This window comes from Myodes glareolus, chromosome 5, assembly GCF_982192425.1.
Source record: "Myodes glareolus chromosome 5, mMyoGla1.1, whole genome shotgun sequence".
NCBI classification, from domain to species: domain Eukaryota; kingdom Metazoa; phylum Chordata; class Mammalia; order Rodentia; family Cricetidae; genus Myodes; species Myodes glareolus.
The window spans coordinates 30,450,261-30,472,953 of NC_142030.1; the positions used below are offsets into that span (position 1 = coordinate 30,450,261).

Consider the following 22,693-nt stretch of genomic DNA (forward strand, 5'->3'; position numbering starts at 1 on the left):
CAGTAGGCTGAAGATCTTTGGGTGACTGTCCAGGCAGCGAGATGTCTCTGTTAATTCTAGAGTTTTGGAAGTTGCTTACAATGTACTTCTTGTTTACTTTTATATTATATATACTGTATAAGTATATATATATAATATAATAGATATATAATATATAATAAGTATTTATTTTATCCTTCTGGGGTCTTTGATAGAGTTAAAGAATAGTTACAGTTTTTCTTAGGTATGATAAAAATTAGATATAAATATTGTAACTATAATTCTTGCTTGATAACTGTTTTGTTGTATGTAGTTAAAGTTAAAATCTTCCTTTTAGGTATTATAAAAATTAGATATAAATATTGTAACTATAATTCTTGCTTGATAACTGTTTTGTTGTATGTAGTTAAAGTTAAAAATCTTCCTTTTATTTAGACAGAAAAGGGGAGGTGATGTGGGAGTCCCATCTGTATGCTATGAATATGTTTTATTGCCATTGGTTAATAAAGAAGCTGCTCTCAGCCAATGGCTTAACAGAATATAGCCAGGCTGGAAAAGATATAGAGTAGGCAGAGCAGAGAGACGTCATGTAGCTGCCCAAAGGAGACAGATGCCCAGGAACTTTCCTGGTAAACCACAAGCCTCGTGGTAAAATATAAAATAATAAAAATAGGTTAATTTAAGGTATAAGAGCTAGCTAGCAATATGCTTAAGGTATTGGCCAAGCAGTGTTTTAAATAACATAGTTTCTGTATAATTATTTCAGGTCTGGGCAGTTGGGAATGAATAAGCAGCCTCCAACATCACGGGGAGAAGGGAGTGTGCAAGGGGAAGAGGAGGGGAGAATGGGGGAGGGGAACTCCAAGGAAAGGGATAGTCAAGATGGAGGAAGGAAAGAGATGAGAGCAAGGAAAGAGATGTTTTGATTGAGCCATTATGGGGCTGGCAAGAAACCTGGCACTGGAGAGATTCCCAGGAATCTACAAGGATGACCCCAGCTAAGACCCTAAGCAACGGAAGAGAGGGTGCCCGAACTGGCCTTGTCATGTAGTCAGATTGATGACTATCCTAAATATCACCATAGAGCCTTCATCAGCAAACGATGGAAACAGAGGCAGAGACCTGCAGCTGAGCACTGGGCTGAGCTGTTGAAGAGTGGGAGGAGCGAGAATATGAGCAGGGAAGTGAAGACCATGGTGGGGACACCAACTGAAACAGCTGACCTGAGCTGATGGGAGCTCATAGACTCCAGCCGGACAGGGAAGGAACCAGCATACATCTAAACTGGTCCCTCTGTATGTGGGTGATGGTTGTATGGCTGGGGAAGACAGTGGAGTGGAAGGGTAGGTGGAGGGAGTGGGAGGAGGGAAGGGAGTGGAAGCTGGGATTAGTGTGTAAAATGGGGGAAAATGGTTTGTTTTCTTTTTTGGAAAATAATAAAAGAAAAAGATATATATATATATAAAGGTTTCTTTGGGTCCCTTTGCAGGACTGGAGCAACGATCAAGAAGATACACCCTTGCCAGTGATGAGAACAGGAGACAGAAATTGGTCAGGTAGTTTAGGACAGAGACCTTGGTTCCTGTACTTGGCCAGCAGCTGGAAATATCTGTGGTTCTGTTCAGTCCAGAGGCTAGAAATGTTAGAAAAAGCAGGATGGGCTTGATTCCTACTTTGGTTTTTTTACCTTGTTTCTCTCCTAGAGGAACATTCTTGCCTGGAAACCATTTGTGAAGGTACCGCTGAAACTGAGAGGCTGGACACTCAGGAGCCTGATAGGACCCTCCTAGGCTGGACACTCAGGAGCCTGATAGGACCCTCCTAGGCTGGACACTCAGGAGCAACTTGATCCCTGGAACCTGTTCCTGTCCAGGAGCTCTGTCTTCCTCATAGGAAGCTTTATATTAGGATCTATACCAACACGTCACAAGCTCACCCTTCTGGGGTTTGGGAATTTCGTTTTTCAAGTTTACAAGACAAGAACCTGGAGCCATGGACTCAGTGGAAGTTGTGTGTGTTTGTGAGCTGATACACCCTAACTCCTGGGTTAAAGCCCACCTGGGGCCAGGATCCTCTGTCACACTCAGAGACCCCTCTTTTGACCTTTTCTCGGTGTCACTAGGGTAATTAATTACACACATTTCTTGCTCTAAGCCTTCCTCTTTAGACCTAAACCTCATGCCAGTACGCTAAATATGGGCTTGAAGGGATGATTGGACCCCTGCGTTTCTCTTCCCAGTGTGGCCACTGTTACTTGTTTCTTTCACTGGTCTACCGGGATAGATGACAGAGCTGCAGGAGACCTTGCTTCTGTCCTAAAACTTCCTTACATTTATGTGAAGTGTTACATTATGTGAAGAGCCTGTCTTTCTACTAACCAATAAGCTAGAAAGAATCATGGAAAAAATTTAAATTACAAATTTAGTATTACCATTCAATGTTAAGTAATCAAATGTGCACAATTACCTGAGTCCTTGGAAGACGGAAAGTTCACTTGCTCTACAAATCTCCTCCCAGCTTTTATCTTGTAGCCATTCTGGAGCAGGATTTTTTTCGGCACTCTTAAGACTTACTCCTCCAGTTAAAAGAAACATCAATTCCTGGTATTCAATCTCTTTCTTGGCCCTGTGTTCCCAAACAATTGTAAACCTTTGTAAACAGTTGATAATAAAATGGGATTATAGCAGCTTCTGTGTCCAAGCCTGGATGGAGTAGCTCAGACTGTACTTAGTATCACAACTAATAAGACAACAGCTGCTGTGGGAACTCAATACACTGTGCAGGATGTAGCTATTAAGAGATAGAGAAGGTGGCTTATGGTTGCTCCGCTGTCTTCCCAGTGACATTCCCCAGATGCAGAGCAGAGGTGGTAAAAACTAAAACCTGGCAGTGTTGTTCAGACAGGAGGCAGAGTTAAGGAGGGCTTGTCAGTGGACCCCGTCATGCACTGAGATAGTGGCTGTAGTTCTCCTGCTTAGGGACCTCTGCTCAAGTAAAGCTGAATCTTTACCTATGCTACAGAAAAGAATGTCGGGGTGGAGCAAAGTTAACACACTTCCAAAGCAGAGATAAGGAAGAATAAAAAGGCACAGAAAACTAAGGGGACTGGGCACCGGAAAGGAGTCTGCTGGCAGCCTGTCAGAAAAGAGTCTGGGAATCTCATACACGTCTGCTTAGTCTTTGAGTGCAGTAGAAACATCTTAACTTCCTCTGCGACCCTTGTGACCTAGGATTTTACTGTATCAGTTGTAATCCCACCTAAGGCACACTAGGAACTATGTTCTCATTTACTGAAAACAAAGCCCTCTGAGATGTAACTTCAGAATGCAACAAAACCAGTGTATCTGGCTACTGTAATGATACAGAATTGCAACTCTCTTGGGAAGCCCATAGCCACAGCTATGTATGTCTTATTGCTTTCCTTAGTGTCCCACTTTCTATTAACTCCGTGTTTAAAATCTATGTTCAAGGCATCTTCTAGCAAACTCCAACTCTGCTTCTCTGATATTCAAGGCACCTTCTAGCAAACTCAACTCTGATGCTGGCTCATCCTGAGATTGTTTCCTGCAGTAAAGCCAAGGATCATTGACCCAGCTTTGCCTCACTGAGGTCCTTGACTACTCAGTCTGCTGGTGCTAGGATGGGGCGATGGCTCTGCCCCACCACTGCTGACAGAAATAAGAGATTGTAAAGTGGCAAGGGGGAGAGAGAGAACACGTTTACTTAATGGAAAATAATAGCACACACCCCCTGTACGTGGCACATTTCTAGAGAGACGGGTGCTTAGGTATCTCTGGTGGATACAATAGTTCTGTGTTTTGAACGGATACTGTTAAAAGCATATAATTTATGACAAGGATTAAAGATTAAGCAATATATAATTGAAGTACAAAAATATAAGCTAACTTGTTTTATTTTTTAACTCTCTCTCTCTTGCTCTCTCTCTCTGGGTGTGTGTGTGTGTGTGTGTGTGTGTGTACTCACTGCATTCATATATGTGAGTATAGGCACATTTGCCATAACACATGTGTAGCCATCTGAAGATTACCTGGGTGTTGTTCTTTGCTGTCCAACCTGTTTGAGATAGGGTCTGCTTGTTTGCTGCTTTTTATGCCAGGCTAACCAGCCCACGAGCTTTGAGGGTGTCTTCTGTCTCCACCTCCCATCCCACCCAAGAGCTTTGGGATTACTGATGCTTCCATGCCACCTCTTTGTGGTTACCAAAAATTCAGATTTAGGTCCCCACACTGGCACAGCGATCCACCTCCTGAGTCATGCTCATTTTTCTTATGTTAAATCAATTTCTTTCATAAATGAAAATTTGAGATGGTTTTATAAATTCACTGTGCTCAAAGATAAGAAAGGAGTACCAATAAATTCAAGTTAAATTCAAGGGCACATACATCCTGACCTCAAGTAAACATAGTTTTTTTTTCTTTACATCCTTGTTTGAAATGACTTTAGGAAAATGAGCAAAATGCAAAAGCAGACCTATAGAATAACACCTGACTTTAATGAGTGGATAGCTATATAGATAAAAGGTAAAGTTTGACATCTATTTTAGATTAAACCCACAGATCTGTTACATCTGGCTTAGATCTAAATGTAAAAGGAAAATAATGATGTTTAAAGATAATTATGAATATCTTTATATCAGTGTCTTCACTAAGAACAGGCCACAAACCAGACAATATTAAAACTAAGAATTTGTGTTAATTAAGAGAATGAAAAGGCATTCTAGATAGTGAGTGACAGTCGCACATTGTTGGTGGGTTTGGATCTACATTATATAAAGAACTTATATAAGTCAGTTAGAAAACAACAAAAATCCAATAGGAAAAATGGAAAGTGATAAAGATTTCTAAAGTCCTTATGTGTGTATGTGTGTGTGTGCGCGCGCACGCACACGCACAAAGCTTGACATCATTAATCATCACAGAGATATAAGTTGAAACCATAAAGGAATAGTGCTTATCACATACTGAGACATATTCGAAAATGACAATAGATGACCATACTTATAAACCAGCACTTGGGGGACCAAGGCAAGAAGGTTATGAGTTCAAGCCCACCGTCCGGCCACTGAGGACCCTGATGCAAAGAGAACAATACAGGATCTGGTGCAGACCTAGGACAACAGGAACTTGACTGCTCATGGGATACAAACTGGGCAGGCAAATAATTTACATGTTTCTTTCTAGATATCTTCCAAACCAAAGTGTGTGCACTGGAGCACCACGATCTTCACACAGCAGTGCTTGCGGCGTTGTTATTTAGATGACGCCGAGGGACAAAAGCAGACAGAATGCCTACTTTGGGATACCATTTAAATAAAAGCAACACTAAACTGCAAGATTGGAGAAGACAAGAGCAGTCACCCTTAGAGGGCGGACAGGGGGGAAGCCCACAACGGTTCGGGGATGATGGAAACATTCTATTTCCAATTTTACCTTTGTAAGAGCTGACTTAACTCTGTGTCATGTTTTATGAACATTTATGTGCTGTATAGACATTCCGCATTAAAAATAAACACCAGAATATCAATACTATTGTGGAAACTATTGTTGTGAGGGAAATCCTGAATTAAACCAAGCAAGGCATTATCCTAGCCTCTAAGAAGTCGTTTTGCAGATTATATTGCAAGGCAAGTTTTTAAAGTAAATAAAATAAGAAAATACAAGTCACGTACAGAAGGAGATTGGCACACAATAAAAAGGAGAACAGCAGCTTGTCCTTCTCAAACAGCGATCGGCAAATGTTGCAATATAAGTTGTAGGTGAAGTGGTCATTCAAATATCGCAGGCGCTTTTCCAAAATTTTGGATTTGTTACTAAAACGTTAATAAAGAAAAATAAGTTATCAAACCAAAATAGAAAAAAATAAGTCACCTGAGTTAACTTATAACAAAATGTTTTAAATTTATTGAAGTACTCATCACTAGAAACATTTGAAATCACTCATAGACAAATGTGAAACTTTTCAAATCTGGGCATTTGCTAACAGTCCTAATTCCTCCATATCGTAACTGAAACACGTAAGCAACATTTACGTCAGTTCTTCATCTTGACATTCCTCCAACATGTGCATTGTGTAAATTCACATTCTAAGCCACAACTGGGAAATTTTAGGGATTTTGATTTTTCAGGAGACATTGTTCTACCAAGAGCTCACACAGAAGAGATTCCTTACAGTACACATGTGAGCTCAAGTCGCAATGTATTCTGCTCAGTAAGTGTAGAACTTACCAGATACAAGATGCTCTTCTCGACACTCTGAAAACATCTCACTTAATTCCCAAAGCAACCGAAGAAGACAAATATAATTATTATTCCTATACAAAGTGTAACTTACTTTCCTATAGTCTTGTAGCTGGTGTGAGGTAGAACGGAGATTGGAAGACTCTAAAACCTGTATATTGTGACAGCTAAACTTGGTTGTCAACCTGATGGATTTAGGACCTTGTTGTAAACTAACCTCTGGGAACGTCTGGGATGGTACACACACACACACACACACACACACACACACACACACACACACACACACTGGCTAATTAAAATGTGTGGCAGCATCCCTTGGGCTAGAGAAGGATTAGATCTGTCAAGTATTCTTTTTAGATATGATAATTGAAATAGGTTGTACCCTCCTATGGGCTGGAGGAGGACGCGAACTGAGCAACTGTGGGACTAAGCCCCTCACACCCTTCTGCAGGCCTTCCTAGCTCAATGGGCCTACAACTGTGAGCTAAAATAAACCTCTCCTTCCTTAGGTTGCCTATTCCAGGTATATTGTCCTACAACAAGGAAAGTAACTAATGCATTTCTTAATCAATTAAAGTGAAAATATCTAGTGAATAAACAGAAATGTGGTATAGCCTTTTAGACAAAGCTGGAGAATGAGACATTAAAATTGCCAGCTAAAAGAAATCTTGAAGCCGGGTGGTGGTGGCATATGCCTTTAATTCTAGCACTTGGAAGGCAGAAACAGGCAGATCTCTGAGTTTGAGGCCAGCCTGGTCTATAAAGTGAGTTCCAGAATAGCCAGGGATGAACAGAGAAGCCCTATCCTGGGGGAAAAAAAAGGAAGAAAGAAATGAAGGAAGGAAAAAGGAAGGAAGGAAACCTGAACGTCATTAGAACGCTTAAAAGACACAAAGAAGAGCCAGGTGTGGTGCCACATGCTTTAATCTGAGCACTCCGGGAACTGGAACAGAACAATTGCCAGAAGTTTGAAGCCATCCCGAGCATAGCAAGTACTAGGTCAGTCAGGGCTACATAGTGAGACCATTTCTATATGCTTAAATCTTAGGAACACAAAACAACTTTTTAAGTCTTTCTCTTTCACTTCCTCACACTTAACATTCTACAATGAAAATACTAAAGAAGTAACTGGAAACAATTAGATTTTTTTTTTAAATGGAAAAGATGGTGAAAAATCCAATCAATAGAAGACTGGCTGAAACCAGAAATCTGCTTACCTGTCATGAATAGAGTTGATATAGAGGTTCACAAACCAGATGAGAGAGTATTGATACATGGGATCGATGTTAGCCAGGTCTGCAATGCTAAAGAATAACACTGATGAATGTTTAGCGATGGGTCTGTAGCCTTCCCGGGACTCTGCTATCTTGAGTTCTGTTTTTTCTGCAACCTGGTAGGAGAGAAAAATCAAGATGAATGAATAGGGAGTGTCTTAATCATTTATTTTTTATATAACAAATTATATATATATTTGAAAATACTTTAACTCAGTAACAAATTACATGAACTCAAGAATATACTTTAAGTACATTCTACAAGAGAGGAGAGTTTCTTCCTATAAGAAAGGAAAGGAAGAATCACAGAGGAGGAAGAGGAAGGGACAAGGATGAGCTTTACACTAGAGATTAACAGTGCGATCGCTCACAACCACGACTCTCTCATCTGAAGAATGTTAGTCCTCAATCTCCGCCTGTGTCTAACGTGTGCCTATCAGTTATCTATCCTCTTTTGCTCTAACAGGTCAGAGGAAGGAGGGGGGATAGAGAACAGTGTGCACATCTCCACGTTGAAGATCTACCATGGGAACTAAAGCTCAGGACAAACGCTATCTGACCGTGGTTTCATATACACTCGGAATACTTTTCTCAATTAGTTTCTCGCACATTTAATTTCTTTGCAGTTAAATAGTGCCATAGATATTCAGCCCAACCTGCTAGGCTGATAGTCACTCTATTGGGAAAACGCTTCGAACACTGCCCCAACCCACCTTCCTTGTTTTGCTATGGTTTCCTATCCACCAGTTGATGGATGGGTTTGCATATGCAGCCTTGATTCCGTAGAATAATCCCTTTTGTCACTATACAGTCAGGTGACCCAAGAGAATTAGAACTTCAGCCAGGTGGTGATGGTCATAAGTGCTAGAGGTTAATGGGAAACTGTCTGTGTTGTTTTCTACATCTTAGATAAATGTATACAGAAACGAAGACACAAGTTTTGCAGAAGAAACTGATCTTTTGATAGTGTACAGAAGCATAGAAGGGCCACATAACCCCAGTAAGGGAAGAGACAGTGTGGAAATTCAGTGTGTCTGTTCATCCTTCAGCCCTTGATACACTTCATATCATAGGAAATAAAATATTCTAATGTAGATCTTTTATTTTAGCTAGTCTAAATGGAATTCTATTCTTTGTCAAGTTTCCCCCAAATTGATAAAATATAATCACAAATGGCCTGAAAGTTCTGAACCTCAGCCTCGATTATAAGAAGAAAAACAAAGTTAACGGCAATTGAGAATTAACAGTATTTTGGGTGAAGAAGCACCCACCACTATGGCCACCTTCCCTCCTCTCTTCCACCCCCACTCTTGCTTTTCGTCATTGCTACCCTTGGGCTGATGGTCCTGTGGTGCAGAATAAATCAAACTGAGCAAGACATGGAGGATAAGCCCTGCCTCCAGGTTCCTGCTTTGGTTAACCCTGATTATGGACCAGAACCTGTGAACCAAATAAGCATCTCTTTCCCAAGTTGGTTTTGGGCGAGTGTTTCACCACAGCAACAGACGTCAACCAGGACATCTCTCCTCTCTGATAATCAGTGTGGTGGTGGGGATGATGGGTTCATCAGTTTCCTCTGCTCTGATCCACAAGAATTGGGAAGAGACACCACAGAGCATCTCAGGCATGCTCTTAGATGTGGGCTGCCATAGAGTATTTATGTATGACATTGCCCCTTTGGTTCCTCAAGAAATGTAAGATAAGGGACCAAACACCTGCCAGAAAGAATCTTTATCAACACATTAGCAGAAAACCAAACTTCTTGGACATTTGTCCCTGAGTGGAGCCGCACTGGAAGGGGAGAAGAGGGAAGAAGGTAAGTGCTTAACGCAACCTCTGTTTGCTGTAAGAATAAAGTGACAGGGGTTGCAGAGCTGACTCAGTAGTTAAGAGCCTTAGCTGCCCTAGCTGCTCTTGTGAAATACCTGGGTTCACGTTCCAGGACCCAGACAGCAGCTCAGAGCCATCTAACTCCAGTGCCAGGGAATCTGACCCTCTCTTCTGGCCTCAGAAGGCACCAGGCATGCATGTGGTATACAGATAGACATGTATACAAAAACTCATATATATGTATATGTATATATATATATATATATATATATATATATATATATACACACACACACACACAAATCTTTGAAAGATCCAGCTTCAATAACGCAGGAGGAGGGAACCAATTCCAGAAAGCTGGCCTCTGACTTGCTTGTGTGGAAGCCCTATCACTCGCATGTCCTGTTTCATAGCCACATCCTTGGGGGAAAAGGGATGTGCTATAAAAATAGCCCCTGTCTGTGTGATGAATTAGGAATACATTATCAGCTGTAGATCACTTACCTCCTTCCTCCACTGCCACCTACGTCTCCTGTCCTCTCTCCCTCTCCTTCCTTCCTTCCCCCATCTCCAATAATCACATGAGTGACAAGCTGATGTCAGAACATCCCCTGCTGGTTCTAAGAAACACTTATTGCTTGGTCATTCAGGACTTTTCTCCACATACCTCAAACTCCAATCACTAACTGGGCAAGATAACTTTTACGGTTTTCAGATGAAGAGAGAACTAAACTAAACAAACCCAGTAGACTGCGCACGGAGAGGACACCTGGTCTCTCGGCTGTGTACAGATAACGTGTGGACTGAACCCAGTTTAGATAAGTTCAGCAGTAAGATGTCTTCTAAGCTTAAAATGAGTCCCTAGGTTTTCATATTTTAGCAATTTTTCTTTTCTTGAAGGCCTCGAGCATTTCCTCAGAGACTAGGAACAAATGGGGATGTTAGAATGCGATCGTTTCTAGGAGGCTTTCTTTTCACCTGCTGCTTCTTCGTTATCTCATTAGACATCAGTTTGGCAGAGTCCAAGACTTTTATTGCACTTTCATCTTCCAAAATGTTCCCTTCTGAAGACGACAATGTTTCGAGAATCCTCGTCTCTATGTCATTCAGCTGCTTCTTATTCGCTGCAGACTGAAGAATGAGCGCGTTCCGTTCCTCCTCTAATTCTGGTCTGAAAAAGACAGAAACATCTGCTGTAAATGTGGAGTGATTAACCTAATCGATACCTAAGTATCACGTATAACATTTTGTGACTATTTGTATCATCCTATAGCTGTAACAAAACTGGCCAAGTTTATTATGATAAGGAGAGCACTTGCAAGCCGTGATGGCTCGTTTCGCTGGTTAATGTGGTATAATCTAGACCTGCCTGGGAAGGGAGCCTCAGTGAGACCCTGAACCATGAGACGGAGAGAGGGAGCTGAGTGCAGACATGCATGTATCTATCGCTCTCTTCTTCTCAGAGCTGGAGTCATGTGACCTGTTCATCCACTCTCCCGCTGCTGTGACTTCCTTGCTAAGGACTAGAAACTGGAACCGTGGGCTAAAATAAACCCTTTCTCCCCCAACACCTTTTTGTCAATGCATTTGATCATAGCAATAGGAAATGAGAAGGCTTATACAAATATTGAGTTGAGAAGTTTAAACAAAGGAAACATCATTTGCATGTTTAAAATGTGATAGCAACTCTAAGAATGTATTAGATAAACCCTGTGGCATAGCTGGTCACATCCAGGAAATGAAAAGACGGCAAGCAGGAGTTAGTTCATTCTTTGGCTTTGCCATCAGTAACTCTTCTAAAGTAACAGTCACAGGAAGAAGGACGGGTCCTCCTGGCTTTCTTAGTGAAAGGCAAAATTGGCATTAAGCATTAATGAGCAAAAATGGGATCAAACTTCAAAAATAATACCATCTGGTGTAGAGTGTGCTATAACATAGGTCTTGTTCATAGTTAAAGTTTTGAAGTTAACAAAGCTACTTTTATATACTTGTAATTTGATCTCACAATGGACTGCTTAACAAGGTCGTATTAATCTTCAGCTAGAGTCGGTTATTTTCTTCCAGAGCAGTTTTCTTTCTTGCAGCTTTTCTGGGTATAGTTATTTTTTCTTATTTGAAAAACAGTGCATTTTAGTAACGGAAAAGTATCAAAATATCAATAAAACCATAAAATTGCCTATGCTCTTACATACTAAGCAAAATAACTGCTAATATTCAGGTATATTGTGTCTTAATCTTTTCCTTTTTTCACTTTTGAATACAGAGAGATTCATTCATCAATTTTTTAAAAATACAATTTTATTTATACTACATATGTAGTTTTATATCCTGTTTTCATATCCTATCCCAAGCATTTCTAAATTTAATATTCTGTATAGAAGTCTTTGAATACATTTCTGATTATATCTATGGCCTATATTACTATGGGCAAAATTTCTAGCTCAGTCTGATAGAAGTCACTGTGTGTGTTCTGAATCTCATCTATAATAAAAGGCCAATATAACATGACCTGGCATAAAAGTTATTACCGAAAGGTTATTTTAAAGGATTATATAATTGCTTTACTTATAATGACAAATATAAACTTTAGTCTTTTCAAAATAATCACAAAACAAAAATGCTAAAGGCTTACAGATATTCTCTAAACTGCCGGAAAGCATCTCAAAAAACCACATACCTCTCCTTTGCAACCACAATGCCCAGTAACTGGTCCTCCAGCCCTTCCGGTGTTATCATGAAGTTGAGCAAAGACACTTTCGTGGCCAGCTCTGGCATGTAGTGTGGGTTTCTCAATTTTGTGGTGATATAAAACTTAAAATCAAAAGAATATTCAATAATGACTTCGCCAAGTCGGATGCAATCAATACCACCTATATTTCAGGAAAAAAGCAGATAATCAATGAGCCAAAGTTACTTAGTCTCTTTTCCGATGTACTTATAAGGCCTTACCTAAGCTATAAGCAAAGAGACCCAAGCAGGCTGAAAGGGAAAACATGGGACAAAATGCACTGGGGTAGAGACGGGTAAGAATTACACAGCAGGCTCTTCCTGGAGCTGCACAGACATTGTCTCCGGTGGTCGTGGGCTTTCGTAGATCAAGATACTTTTTGAGTTTTTTCTATCAAAGTTTAACTGTGATTCCAAAATTTTTGTATGATTAAAGCTCACCGGTGCTCATCAGCAGGAAGCGACGTCATGGGTAAGGTTTACCTGTGTCCACCTCTGGCCACCTCTGGCCCACACACTTGTCATTACTCAGAACTAAGTCCTAATCTTGACTTTCTGAGGTCAGTGATCATAAGACAGGGGGGTTTGGTCTGGCTTCTACTGTGTCATGCTCTCAACAGAGCTATTCCGGGTAGTACTGGCTAAGGCGAAGAAGGAGGGCAAAGTGCTGATCTTAGGCTGCCCGGTCGAGGTGACTCTGGAAGCGGCTTTCTTTGCCTCCATAACAACGCTACAGAGGTTCTACATTATCATCCTCATTATTAAGCTTATGTATTATTTTTCTTTCATGCCTCAAAAGAATCCAGTCATTTAGTTCTACCTTGTTTAAAAGTTTGTCTAAGTAACAGCGGCTCCAAAGAGGGGTCTAGATCTTCCCCGACATTTTCCAGCAGGAGTGGAGTTCCAAACTGAATGCAGTTCTCCAGAGTTCTCATGTAGTCCGTGTCTGAGAGTTTAATAACACTAAGCTGGTTTTCTTTCTCAGAGTTTTTGATCCACTTATTGGCTTGACCCTGGGGGTCAATCATTAAAGGCCTAGAAATTAAGAAGAGGAACACATAAATGCTGCAATTTCTTGAAATCTATTCAATTTAATTAAATGTTGCCATCAACTGTTAAAAAATAATTTTGCATCAAGATTTATCTTCACAAAATCCCTATGATTATTTATGTATAGGTATGTAACAATAATAACTAAAGAAGAGGTCATGAGTTTTCTAAAGAGGGGACCACAGGAGGAGTAGAAGGGGGAAGAATATACAGTGTGTATATATGTATATATATATATATATATACATACACACATATATATGTATATATACACACATATATATGCACACACGCACACATATATATATACACACAGTATTCATATATGCAATGCTAAAAAATTAAAAATTTAAATTAAAACAAAAAGTAGAAAAGTGCCCCTGGCTAAATTGGGTGTCACAAAGCAAAAACAAAAAGAGGGGAATGTACGATGGTGGGAGGAGCTGGGGACACTGGTGGTGGGAGGAGCTGGGGAAGGACTAATGGTGGGAGGAGCTGGGGGAGGACTGATGGTAGGAGGAGCTGAGGGAGGATTGATGTGGGCAGAGCTGGCGGAGGACTGGTGGTGGGAGGAGCTGGGGACACTGGTGGTGGGAGGAGCTGGGGGGGACTGGTGATGGGGAGGAAGATAAGAGGCAGTAAAAGAATGACTGTGACCAGAATGTATTATATACATGTATGAAATTGTCAAGAGAATAATTTAAAAAATAAAAAGAATTTTATTCTTATAAATGAAGAAATTCAGTCTCACATTGGCCCAAATTCCAAGATTCTAAAATTAGACCAGTGTTAGAAAAACTAGGAATTTGTGAGTCTGTGAGCTGTGCTGTTTTCAGTAACATTGACATCACAGCTATCTTAACGATGGCACCACTTACTGTAATGTGAGAAATAATGGTACAAAGCATTTGCTACAAGTTTAATATAAAAAAATACACCGACTAATAAATGATTTTTACAAGTTTGTGAGTGAAGCTGTGTAGAGCGAGAGCCCAAGGCTAGCATATACTAAAATCTATTTAGGAATGCTTTTCTAGGGTAGTAAACAAAAGTTTTGTATTTGATGATGTGTAATTGGTGACTGGAGTGATGGTTCAATGAATGAGCATTTGCTGCTTTTGCAGAGGACTCATGTGGCGGCTTACAAGTGTCTGCAGTTCCAGTTCCAGGGGACCAAACACACTTTTCTGGCCTCTGCAGGCAACTAGGCATGCATGTGGGACATAGAAATACATGCAAACAAACATTCATGTACATAAAATAAATAAACCTATTTTTTAAAAAGAGTATATAATTAATTAGGAGAGAATAGAATAGTGGCTACTCAACCTGGGACCTGCTGGAGAGTGGAGGTTGCAGAAGAGAAATGGGTATTATAATCAACTTTAATATGAGGAGCAATTTCTAATATTTAGAAAATTACTCTCTTTGAAAAAAGAATCTCTTCAGTGGTTATTCAGCCACATTACCATTCAATTTTAAATCCTCTCATTTCTTTTTTTGTTTGTTTGTTTTTGTTTTTTGAGACAGGGTTTCTCTGTAGCTTTAGGGCCTGTCTTGGAACTTGCTATGTAGACCAGGCTGGCCTCAAACTCACAGAGAATCGCCTGCCTCTGCCTCCCAAGTGCTGGGATTAAAGGCATGCGCCACCTCTGCCTGGCTAAGTTTTCTCATTTCTAAAGCATGCCATGATTATGCTCTCGAGTTCTCATATTCATCTGATACTATTTTAAGTACCCCACCATGTCCTCACAATATCCTGATTTAGGCATAATTATTGCTCCATTTTTTATAAATAGAGAAGCAGGCAAGAAGGATTTAGAAATCTTTAATTTGATAAGACAACTGAACAAATGGTGGACTCATAAATGCTGATGTGTTTATACAATGAAATATAATCCTCCCTGAAACAGTGCACACATACATGGAGTAACATGAATGAATCTGAAAACATTTCTGCCAAGAGGAAGATGTTTCATATACATTTCAAAAAGTAGAGATGATGTTCACTCACAGGCATAACTAATCTATGTTGAGAAGTAATTGGAATGATGATTTCTTGGGTGGGGATGAGAGCAGGAAAGGAATTTAAAGGAAGTATCAAGGAGGTAGCCTTGTCCTGCATCTGGATGTATGCACAGGTGTATACTCTTTTGAACTCACCAAATGGTACATTTGAGTTTTCCTATTTTGTTTTATATAATTTTTTACCTCAAACAAAAAATACAAAAACTGATATTGATATAGTCGACAATATGCATGTTGAAGCGGCTAAGGGGAAAACACATGTCTGCAGCTCATCTGTAAATACATTTAGAAAGATGGGTTAGCAGAGATCTAGATGGATTCATGATTAAGCAGCAAATAAAACACAATGCTAACTGTAGAGTCTAGGGGTGACCCATCACACTGGTGCTTCTGTATAAGTCTTTCAACTTTTAAAGATTTTTGAAGACTTCCGCATAAACACAAGGAGGCCCCTTATGTTCCTTACCATCGTCTGGAATTATTAACAATCACACCATTGTCTATGGAGAATGCATCTGTTGGCAGCCCGGCAATATTCCAAGCTCGAATTTTTACTGGGTCACCCAAGGTTTTACTCAACGAGAACTCCTCTGAACATGGGATTTTTTTCTCCTGTAAGAAATAAATAAAAGTCTGATGGTCTTTTTCACATTACTAATTGAAATATTAAATTAAAATACATATTTAATTGGCGTAACTAAGGATTGTAAAAAACTGCATTGAAAGTTGGATTTTGAGAGTATTTTACAAGTTAAAGAAGAGGAAGGGAGGGAGAGAGAGAGCAAGAGAGAGGGAGAGAGAGAGAGAGAGAGAGAGAGAGAGAGAAACTTCCCATATTTTTAGTGTTCTTCCTTTCACTGTCTTAATCACCATCACATTTTCTAAATACACATAGAACATTCTGTTCGAAAACAAAATTTACTAAGTGTAAGCCTGGTACCTTGCATAACATGCTCCAGTTTTCTGTGCATTCTTGTCGGAATCCAGAAGTGAAAGCGCCAAGGTAAGCTATTACTCCTGCTGACACTAAGACATCACCAGTTAAGTTTTCGTATGTTATCTGAAGGTCATTGGCAGCTTGTGACCATCTGTACAGCAAACCAAAGGCAAAACCAAATAATAACAGACAGCTGTATGGGAAGGGCTGGCTGGAGGGAAGGCTCGGTGGTTAAAAGCACTGGCTGCTCTTCTAAAGGACTAGGGTTCAGTTTGCAGCATCCACGTGGTAGCTCATATCTGTATGTATCTACAGCTCAGGGGATCCAACACCCTCTCCTGGCCTGCACAGGTACCAGGCATGTATGTGGTGCACAGACATACATGCAGGCCAACAAACATGTAAATAAAATTAAAACAATAGAAATGAAAGCACAGGGGCCTTCTTTTCTAAATTCTGTAAGAAAAATATATGATGCTTGGTGGTGGTGGGCCACCACACCTTCAATCCCAGCACTCAGGAGGGAAGGCAGGTAGATCTCTGTGTGTTCAAGGCCTCCTGAGCTAGTTTCAGGACAGCCAAGGTTACATATCAAAAAAAAAAAAAAAAAAAAAAAGGAAAAGAAAGAAAGAAAAGAGAAAAAGATGAAATATTGGGTTTATCTGTAAAATGAGGAGGGTTGGATCCCTTGTAGCTCTGCTATGCTACATTATACGACTTTCCACATTTCAATATTAGAGCAATAGGCATATCTTGTAGGACTCAGCCTTTCCAACAATGACAACCCCAGCATTTTTGCTTTGTAATTTTCTATTTGGTCCCACTGTTTGCTTAGGTATTTATGTTTAAATAATTTATAGCTCATCCCGGAAATACTATTCTGAAGTAAGACTCTTTGATACTCCTTAAATTAAAAGCTGAGATCCTACAGATAAAGTCGATAGCTTTTCCATTCACCAAAATCATCACGATAGAGGTTATTTCAAAACCATCCGACCTGGACTAAGTTACAACATCCTGCTAGTCATTGAATAAACATTACCAGTAATGAGATACTGACTGTCCAGTCCAATTTAAAGCTACATAGAAAACAGGAAAAAACTGCATAATCAACAATTACCACTTAGATTAAAAACTGTTAAATTGGGTTTTCTTTTCTCCTCCTCCCTCTCTGGTTTTTTTTTTTTTTTTTTTTTTTTGGTTTTGTTTTTGAAAACAAGTTGTAAATACTGTCCTCAACACTTATCTTGCTCCTTTGGAGAGTCCCAGCCGGGTGCTTGACAACATGCCTGCTCTTCTCAATCAGCCATTGTAACTGTGACCAACAACCAATAATGGTCCCCCCTCAAGCCTATTATCCTTAGCTCTTGTTAGAAGCGGCAGGCTCTACCTTGATTTCTCTCCTCCCAGCCCTCCTATTAGCTTTGAGGCGCGTTCCAGCTTCTTAGCACACAGTTCCACTTGATCTTCCAAAGCTGCCTTCTCCTCTGTTTTCTCGAGAAAAGTCTTCTGTAAATTTTCCAAATGATGTTCGACTTCCGCAAGTTCTCCCCTCTTCTGATTCAAAAGCTCCATTGTCTCAGCTAAGGACTTCTGAGCCTCTGATAAGCGAGCTTTCTTAGGAGCTACAACCTGTTTGGGAACAATATGCAGATACTGTGTGTTATGGAATATAACAAAGTATTTAAATCTTATATAAAATAAAAACACCTATATACTTCACAAAATACACAAATCATTTGCTTTTGTAAACTATAGTATGAAAAAAATTTACAAGGCATTTTAATGTAGAGTAAAAAGTATCACAATATGCAGCAATATGTTTTAAAATATTGAGATTTGCCTATCAACTGAAAATGGGGAGAGGGAGCCAGGTGATTCTGTTTCTTCCTTTTTGTTTAACTTGTTGATTGTACTTTTGAGACAGATTCTTTTTTATGATTTTTATTTACTTTTTTTTTTAAATTTCATTTTACATTCCAACCACAGTTCTCTCTCACACCTCTCCTCCTGACCCCCTACCATTTCCCTAGCCCACTACCTATCCACCCCTCCCAAAGGGTAAGGGCTCCCATGGGGAGTCAACAAAACTGACCCATTAAGTTGGGGCAGGACCAAGCCCCTTCCCCTGCCCTAAGGTTGCGCATGGCCTTCACACCATAGGGAATGGGCTCCAATAAGCAAGCTCATAAACCAGGCATAGTTCCGGATCCTATTGCCAGGGGCCCTCAGATAGACCAAGTTACACAACTGTATCCCACACACAGAGGGCCTAGTTGGGTACTTTGGCGGCTCCACAGTTGTCAGACTAGAGTTCATGAGTCCCCACGAGCTTAGTTCACCTGTGGAGACGGGTTCTTACTCTATAGTCCTGACTGGTCTTGAACTCACCATATTTCTCTCAAACTCATGACAAATTCCCTTGCCTCAGTCTCCCAAGCGCAGGTATTAGGGACATCAACCACCATACCTGGGTTCTTGTTCTGTTTCTATGTAAGTTTTTTTTTAATATAGGAATGTGCTTTTGGTTTTAATGGTTTTTAAATTTTTATTTTTCTTCCTAAGTCTGTGGCCTTCTTCCAAGTCACACCAAGATCACGCTGGCCTTGGAGAGAGTAAGACTATGATAGTAAAAATACAAAGACGGAAAAGTTTTGTAGTAAGTCTCACTAAATTAAAATTTCCTCAAGAACTCTTAAAAAAACACTTTTTTGAAGAGAAAAATGATTTTTCAAATTGTTATTTTTTGTGCCCTTAGAATATCAAGAATAAGCTTTAGTTAACTCCATCACTGAATCATACCATAAGTCACTGGTACCAAAAAAATTAGAAGATGAACAGAGAGTCTGGGCCAGTCATAAAGTGGGTAATCCCAGCCCTTCTGGAGAATCACTGTAACTCACGGTGATATCACGGTGACACTAGTTGGAGGTAAAGACGACAGTTAGAAACACTTAGCAGATTCAAAATGTCTCTTCTCTGGGCTAAAATTCTAAGGAAGAATGTGTTAAAACACATAGACAGATGCCAGGAAGCTCCCCTTTCCAGTTTTGACTTCAGAGAAGGCATTACTAACGTCTCTCCCTCGCCTTCTTGTGCTGACACGGAACAGCTGCATTGGTATGGAAATGGCATGCAGAGGGACAGACAGGGTAGAAAGGCTGTGGGGCCTCTGGAAACAAACTGAACTGGGCAATAGCAGACCTGTCATGACACTACTCCATGGAGAGAAGTAAGTTCAGTAGAAGGAGAGCCTAGAGAGAATCTGTTCTACGCCCTGAGCAGATCTACACAAGACTCTGCACCATAAACTAAAACTCAAAATCGCCTACCTCACTATCAGCGTATGCCAATGGCTGCAGCATGGTCATTGTGTGCCTTGAGCTTATTCTAGTACATGCCACTAACCAGTTCCATCTCTCCTTTAGCGCATGCTCCTCCTTTCCTGGGTATATTCATGCGATGCCTGTGTTGTTTTTGTTCCTTTACTAGACAAATTTGCAAAGCACTCTTAAGTAAATTCTCTTGATTTCCCAGGAATTTGGGTCAGTTGGATATTCCATTAAAAAAAAAATCCCTGCTGAATTCAAGCTATTACTTCAAGGGACTTTCTTCACTCTGAATTTAGCCATACTGGATCTTCTTACACCTGATGGATCAACTCACTTAGAATCTTTAAGATAATTTAAATTCTTAAATTATATTTATTTATTTGCATGGCCGTGTCTGTGCATGTGTGCAGGATGGGTGCATGTGTGTAGTATGGGTGCATACCACAACACACATGTGGAAGTTAGAGGACAACTAGTTGATTTTTTTACTCTTATTATGTAGTTCCAAGGGTTAAATTCAGGTCATCAGGCCTAGTGGCAAGCATCTATATTCACTAACCCATCTTATTTACCCTGAATTGACTTTCAAAACAGAACTTTGAGATATAACACACGTACAACAACAATTCACCGTAAGTACCAATGGTCTTTAGTATGTTCACAAAATGCAACCATGATCACAATCAATTTTAGGACACTTTTCACTACCTCAAATGGAAACTTCATAACCATTATTAAGTTCCTTTCCACTTCTAGCTATCCCCTCATCCTTTCTCTAACCAAACTGGATAGCACGTGTAGAAGGATGAAATTTGATCCTTCTAGAAAAAAGCACAAAATTCAACTCCAAATGGAACAAGGACCTTAACACAAGATCTGATAAAGAAAAGTACCCTTGCTCTCACCGGCGCAGGGAAGGACTACCTGGACAAACTCTGCTAGCACAGACATGAAGAACAAGAAGGAATAAATAGAACTTCATAAAACTAAAAGCTCTGTACAACAAAGGATACCATCACTTGAGAGAAAAAGAAGGCCACAGAATTGGAAAAATCTTTACCAGCTATACATCTAACAGAGGATTAGTGTCCGGAATATGTGAAACTAAAAAAAAAAAACCCTAAATATCAAGAAACCAAGCAATATTGGATATGGAACTAGAGAGTTCTCAAAAAGAAGAAAAACAAGTAGCTGAAACATCATCTTATAAAAATATTCAACATTCTTAGTCACCAGGAAGATGTAAATTAAAATTATTGACATTTTTATCTTATCCAAGTCAGAAAGTCTATGATAAAAGAAAGGAAAAAGCCAAATTATGACAAGTTCTTGGGTAGATATTGGGAAAAAAACACTTATCCACTACTTGTGGGAGTGAAAAACTTGTATATCTGATATGGAAATCTATGCGAAGGTCCCTCAAAAAACTGAAAATAGATCTACCATACAGTCCAGCCACACCACTCTTGGACATATACCCAAGGACTTTATACCACCAAGAGATACTTGCTTATCCATATTCATTGCTGCTCTGCTCACAATAGTCAAGGAATACAAAAAACTTAGATGTCCATCTGATGAATAGACAAGGAAAATATGGTATATTTTCATAATGGAATGTTATCCAGCTATTAAGGATAATGAAATTAGCTGGGCGGTGATAGCACTCGCCTTTAATCCCAGCACTCAGGAGGCAAGGGCAAGCAGATCTCTGTGAGTTCGAGGCCAGCCTGATCTACAAGAACTAGTTTCCAGGACAGGCTCCAACATTACAGAGAAACCCTGTCTCGAAAAACAAAAGCAAAAACAAAAAAAGAAAAGAAATTATTCTTAATTCTTAATGAATATTCTTAATGAATGAACTGGATGGAGCTAGAAACAATCATTGTGAGGAAGGTAAGCCAGACTCAGAAAGATGAAGGTAGTTACATGCTTTCCTTCATTTGTAGATGTTAGCTTTGACTCTTCGGATGTGTATGTTTCATTTGGAACACAGAGGTCTGGGAATAAGTAAGAGGCCACAGGGTGGGGTAGAGTTGGACTTTCAAGGGAGGGGATATAGAAAGCACTGATTTAAAAGCTTAAAGGGGCCAGGTGGTGGTGGCGCACGCCTTTAATCCCAGCACTTGGGAGGCAGAGGCAGGAGTATCCCTGTGAGTTCAAGGCCAGCCTGGTCTGTAAGAGATAGTTCCAGGACAGGCTCCAAAGATACAGAGGAACCCTGTCTCGGAAAGGGGAACTAATAGAACAGAAAGGGTTTAAATTGGGGGATGGGAGGGGTGGGAGGTAAGGTTAGGGAAAGGAATACAATTTTTAACTCTAAAGACTTAAAAAATCACATAGAAACCTATATACTACTATAGAAGCGTATACACATACTATATATACATACACACACACACACACACACACACACACACATATATATATATATATATATATATATATATATATATAGAGAGAGAGAGAGAGAGAGAGAGAGAGAACATACACATATAATGCACTTATTCCACAGTGGGATAACAGTGGCCCTATTAGGCAGTACAAGCTACCAGAAGTCCAATGCTGTTTGGAGTTGTTGGTCAGTGAAGTCTCACAGACCCCCAAACACTACAGGCTGCTGCCAACACTATTGGTTACCCTCTAGAACTTAATGATAAGGCTCCTGCTGCTGAAAATTGAGTCACAGAACTTGGAGATTCCAAGTCGGTACTAACCCAGAAGCTCCATCTCATTGGCTACTTCCACAGCGCTGGAAGGTGCTATGAAAACCACCAGAGGGAGAAAGTAGCCCTCAGCCTTACAATAAGGATTAGCTTTGGCAAGACATGACTGGTGTAATATGACACAGAAATTACGGACTAACCAATCACTTTCTGACTGGGTTTATGGCCCACTCCACAAGATGAGGCCCACGCATGCACTATTGTTGGGCCAAGAACTTGTGGCTAGAATCAAAGGTCTAGGGGAGAACTCCTAGTCTGCTAAATTAACAGAGCATTAAACCAGCTCCTAATGACTGACGTATTCGTGGAGCGGTGTATCTCTCAACCTTAATCAAGGACGCTTCCATGCGCAGTAAGTGGTCATTAGCAGAGACTCACAAATGACAGAGGTATAAAAGCCGGCAGAATACTTAGCCCTAAATTGGACACATATACTGCGCCTGCCCCTAAAACTTGGGGATCATTACAGAAGAGGGGACAGAAAGATTCTAAGAGCCAGAAACGGTAAATGAGGAAAAGAAAGTAGTGTCCTCGGGATACAACAAAGCAG

The 22,693-nt window shown here is 40.1% G+C and overlaps 1 protein-coding gene and 1 long non-coding RNA gene across 3 annotated transcripts in view; one reads left to right on the forward strand and one right to left on the reverse strand.

Moving 5' to 3' along the window:
• The window catches only part of LOC148122049 (uncharacterized), a 35,960-nt gene extending 30,437 nt beyond the window's left edge, over nucleotides 1-5,523 (forward strand). For both annotated transcript variants that reach the window (XR_015737864.1, XR_015737865.1), the window contains one exon: nucleotides 5,181-5,523. This is a non-coding gene — a long non-coding RNA (uncharacterized LOC148122049). The remainder of the gene's footprint in view (nucleotides 1-5,180) is intronic.
• Nucleotides 1-22,693, reverse strand: part of Dnah12 (dynein axonemal heavy chain 12) — a 162,664-nt gene that overhangs the window by 27,505 nt on the left and 112,466 nt on the right. Inside the window, 9 exon segments of the mRNA XM_087906207.1 lie at nucleotides 2,446-2,604; nucleotides 5,669-5,809; nucleotides 7,457-7,629; nucleotides 10,322-10,514; nucleotides 12,021-12,213; nucleotides 12,891-13,105; nucleotides 15,615-15,760; nucleotides 16,089-16,236; nucleotides 17,476-17,717. Of these exon segments, the coding sequence (XP_087762333.1) occupies nucleotides 2,446-2,604; nucleotides 5,669-5,809; nucleotides 7,457-7,629; nucleotides 10,322-10,514; nucleotides 12,021-12,213; nucleotides 12,891-13,105; nucleotides 15,615-15,760; nucleotides 16,089-16,236; nucleotides 17,476-17,717 (1,610 nt within the window).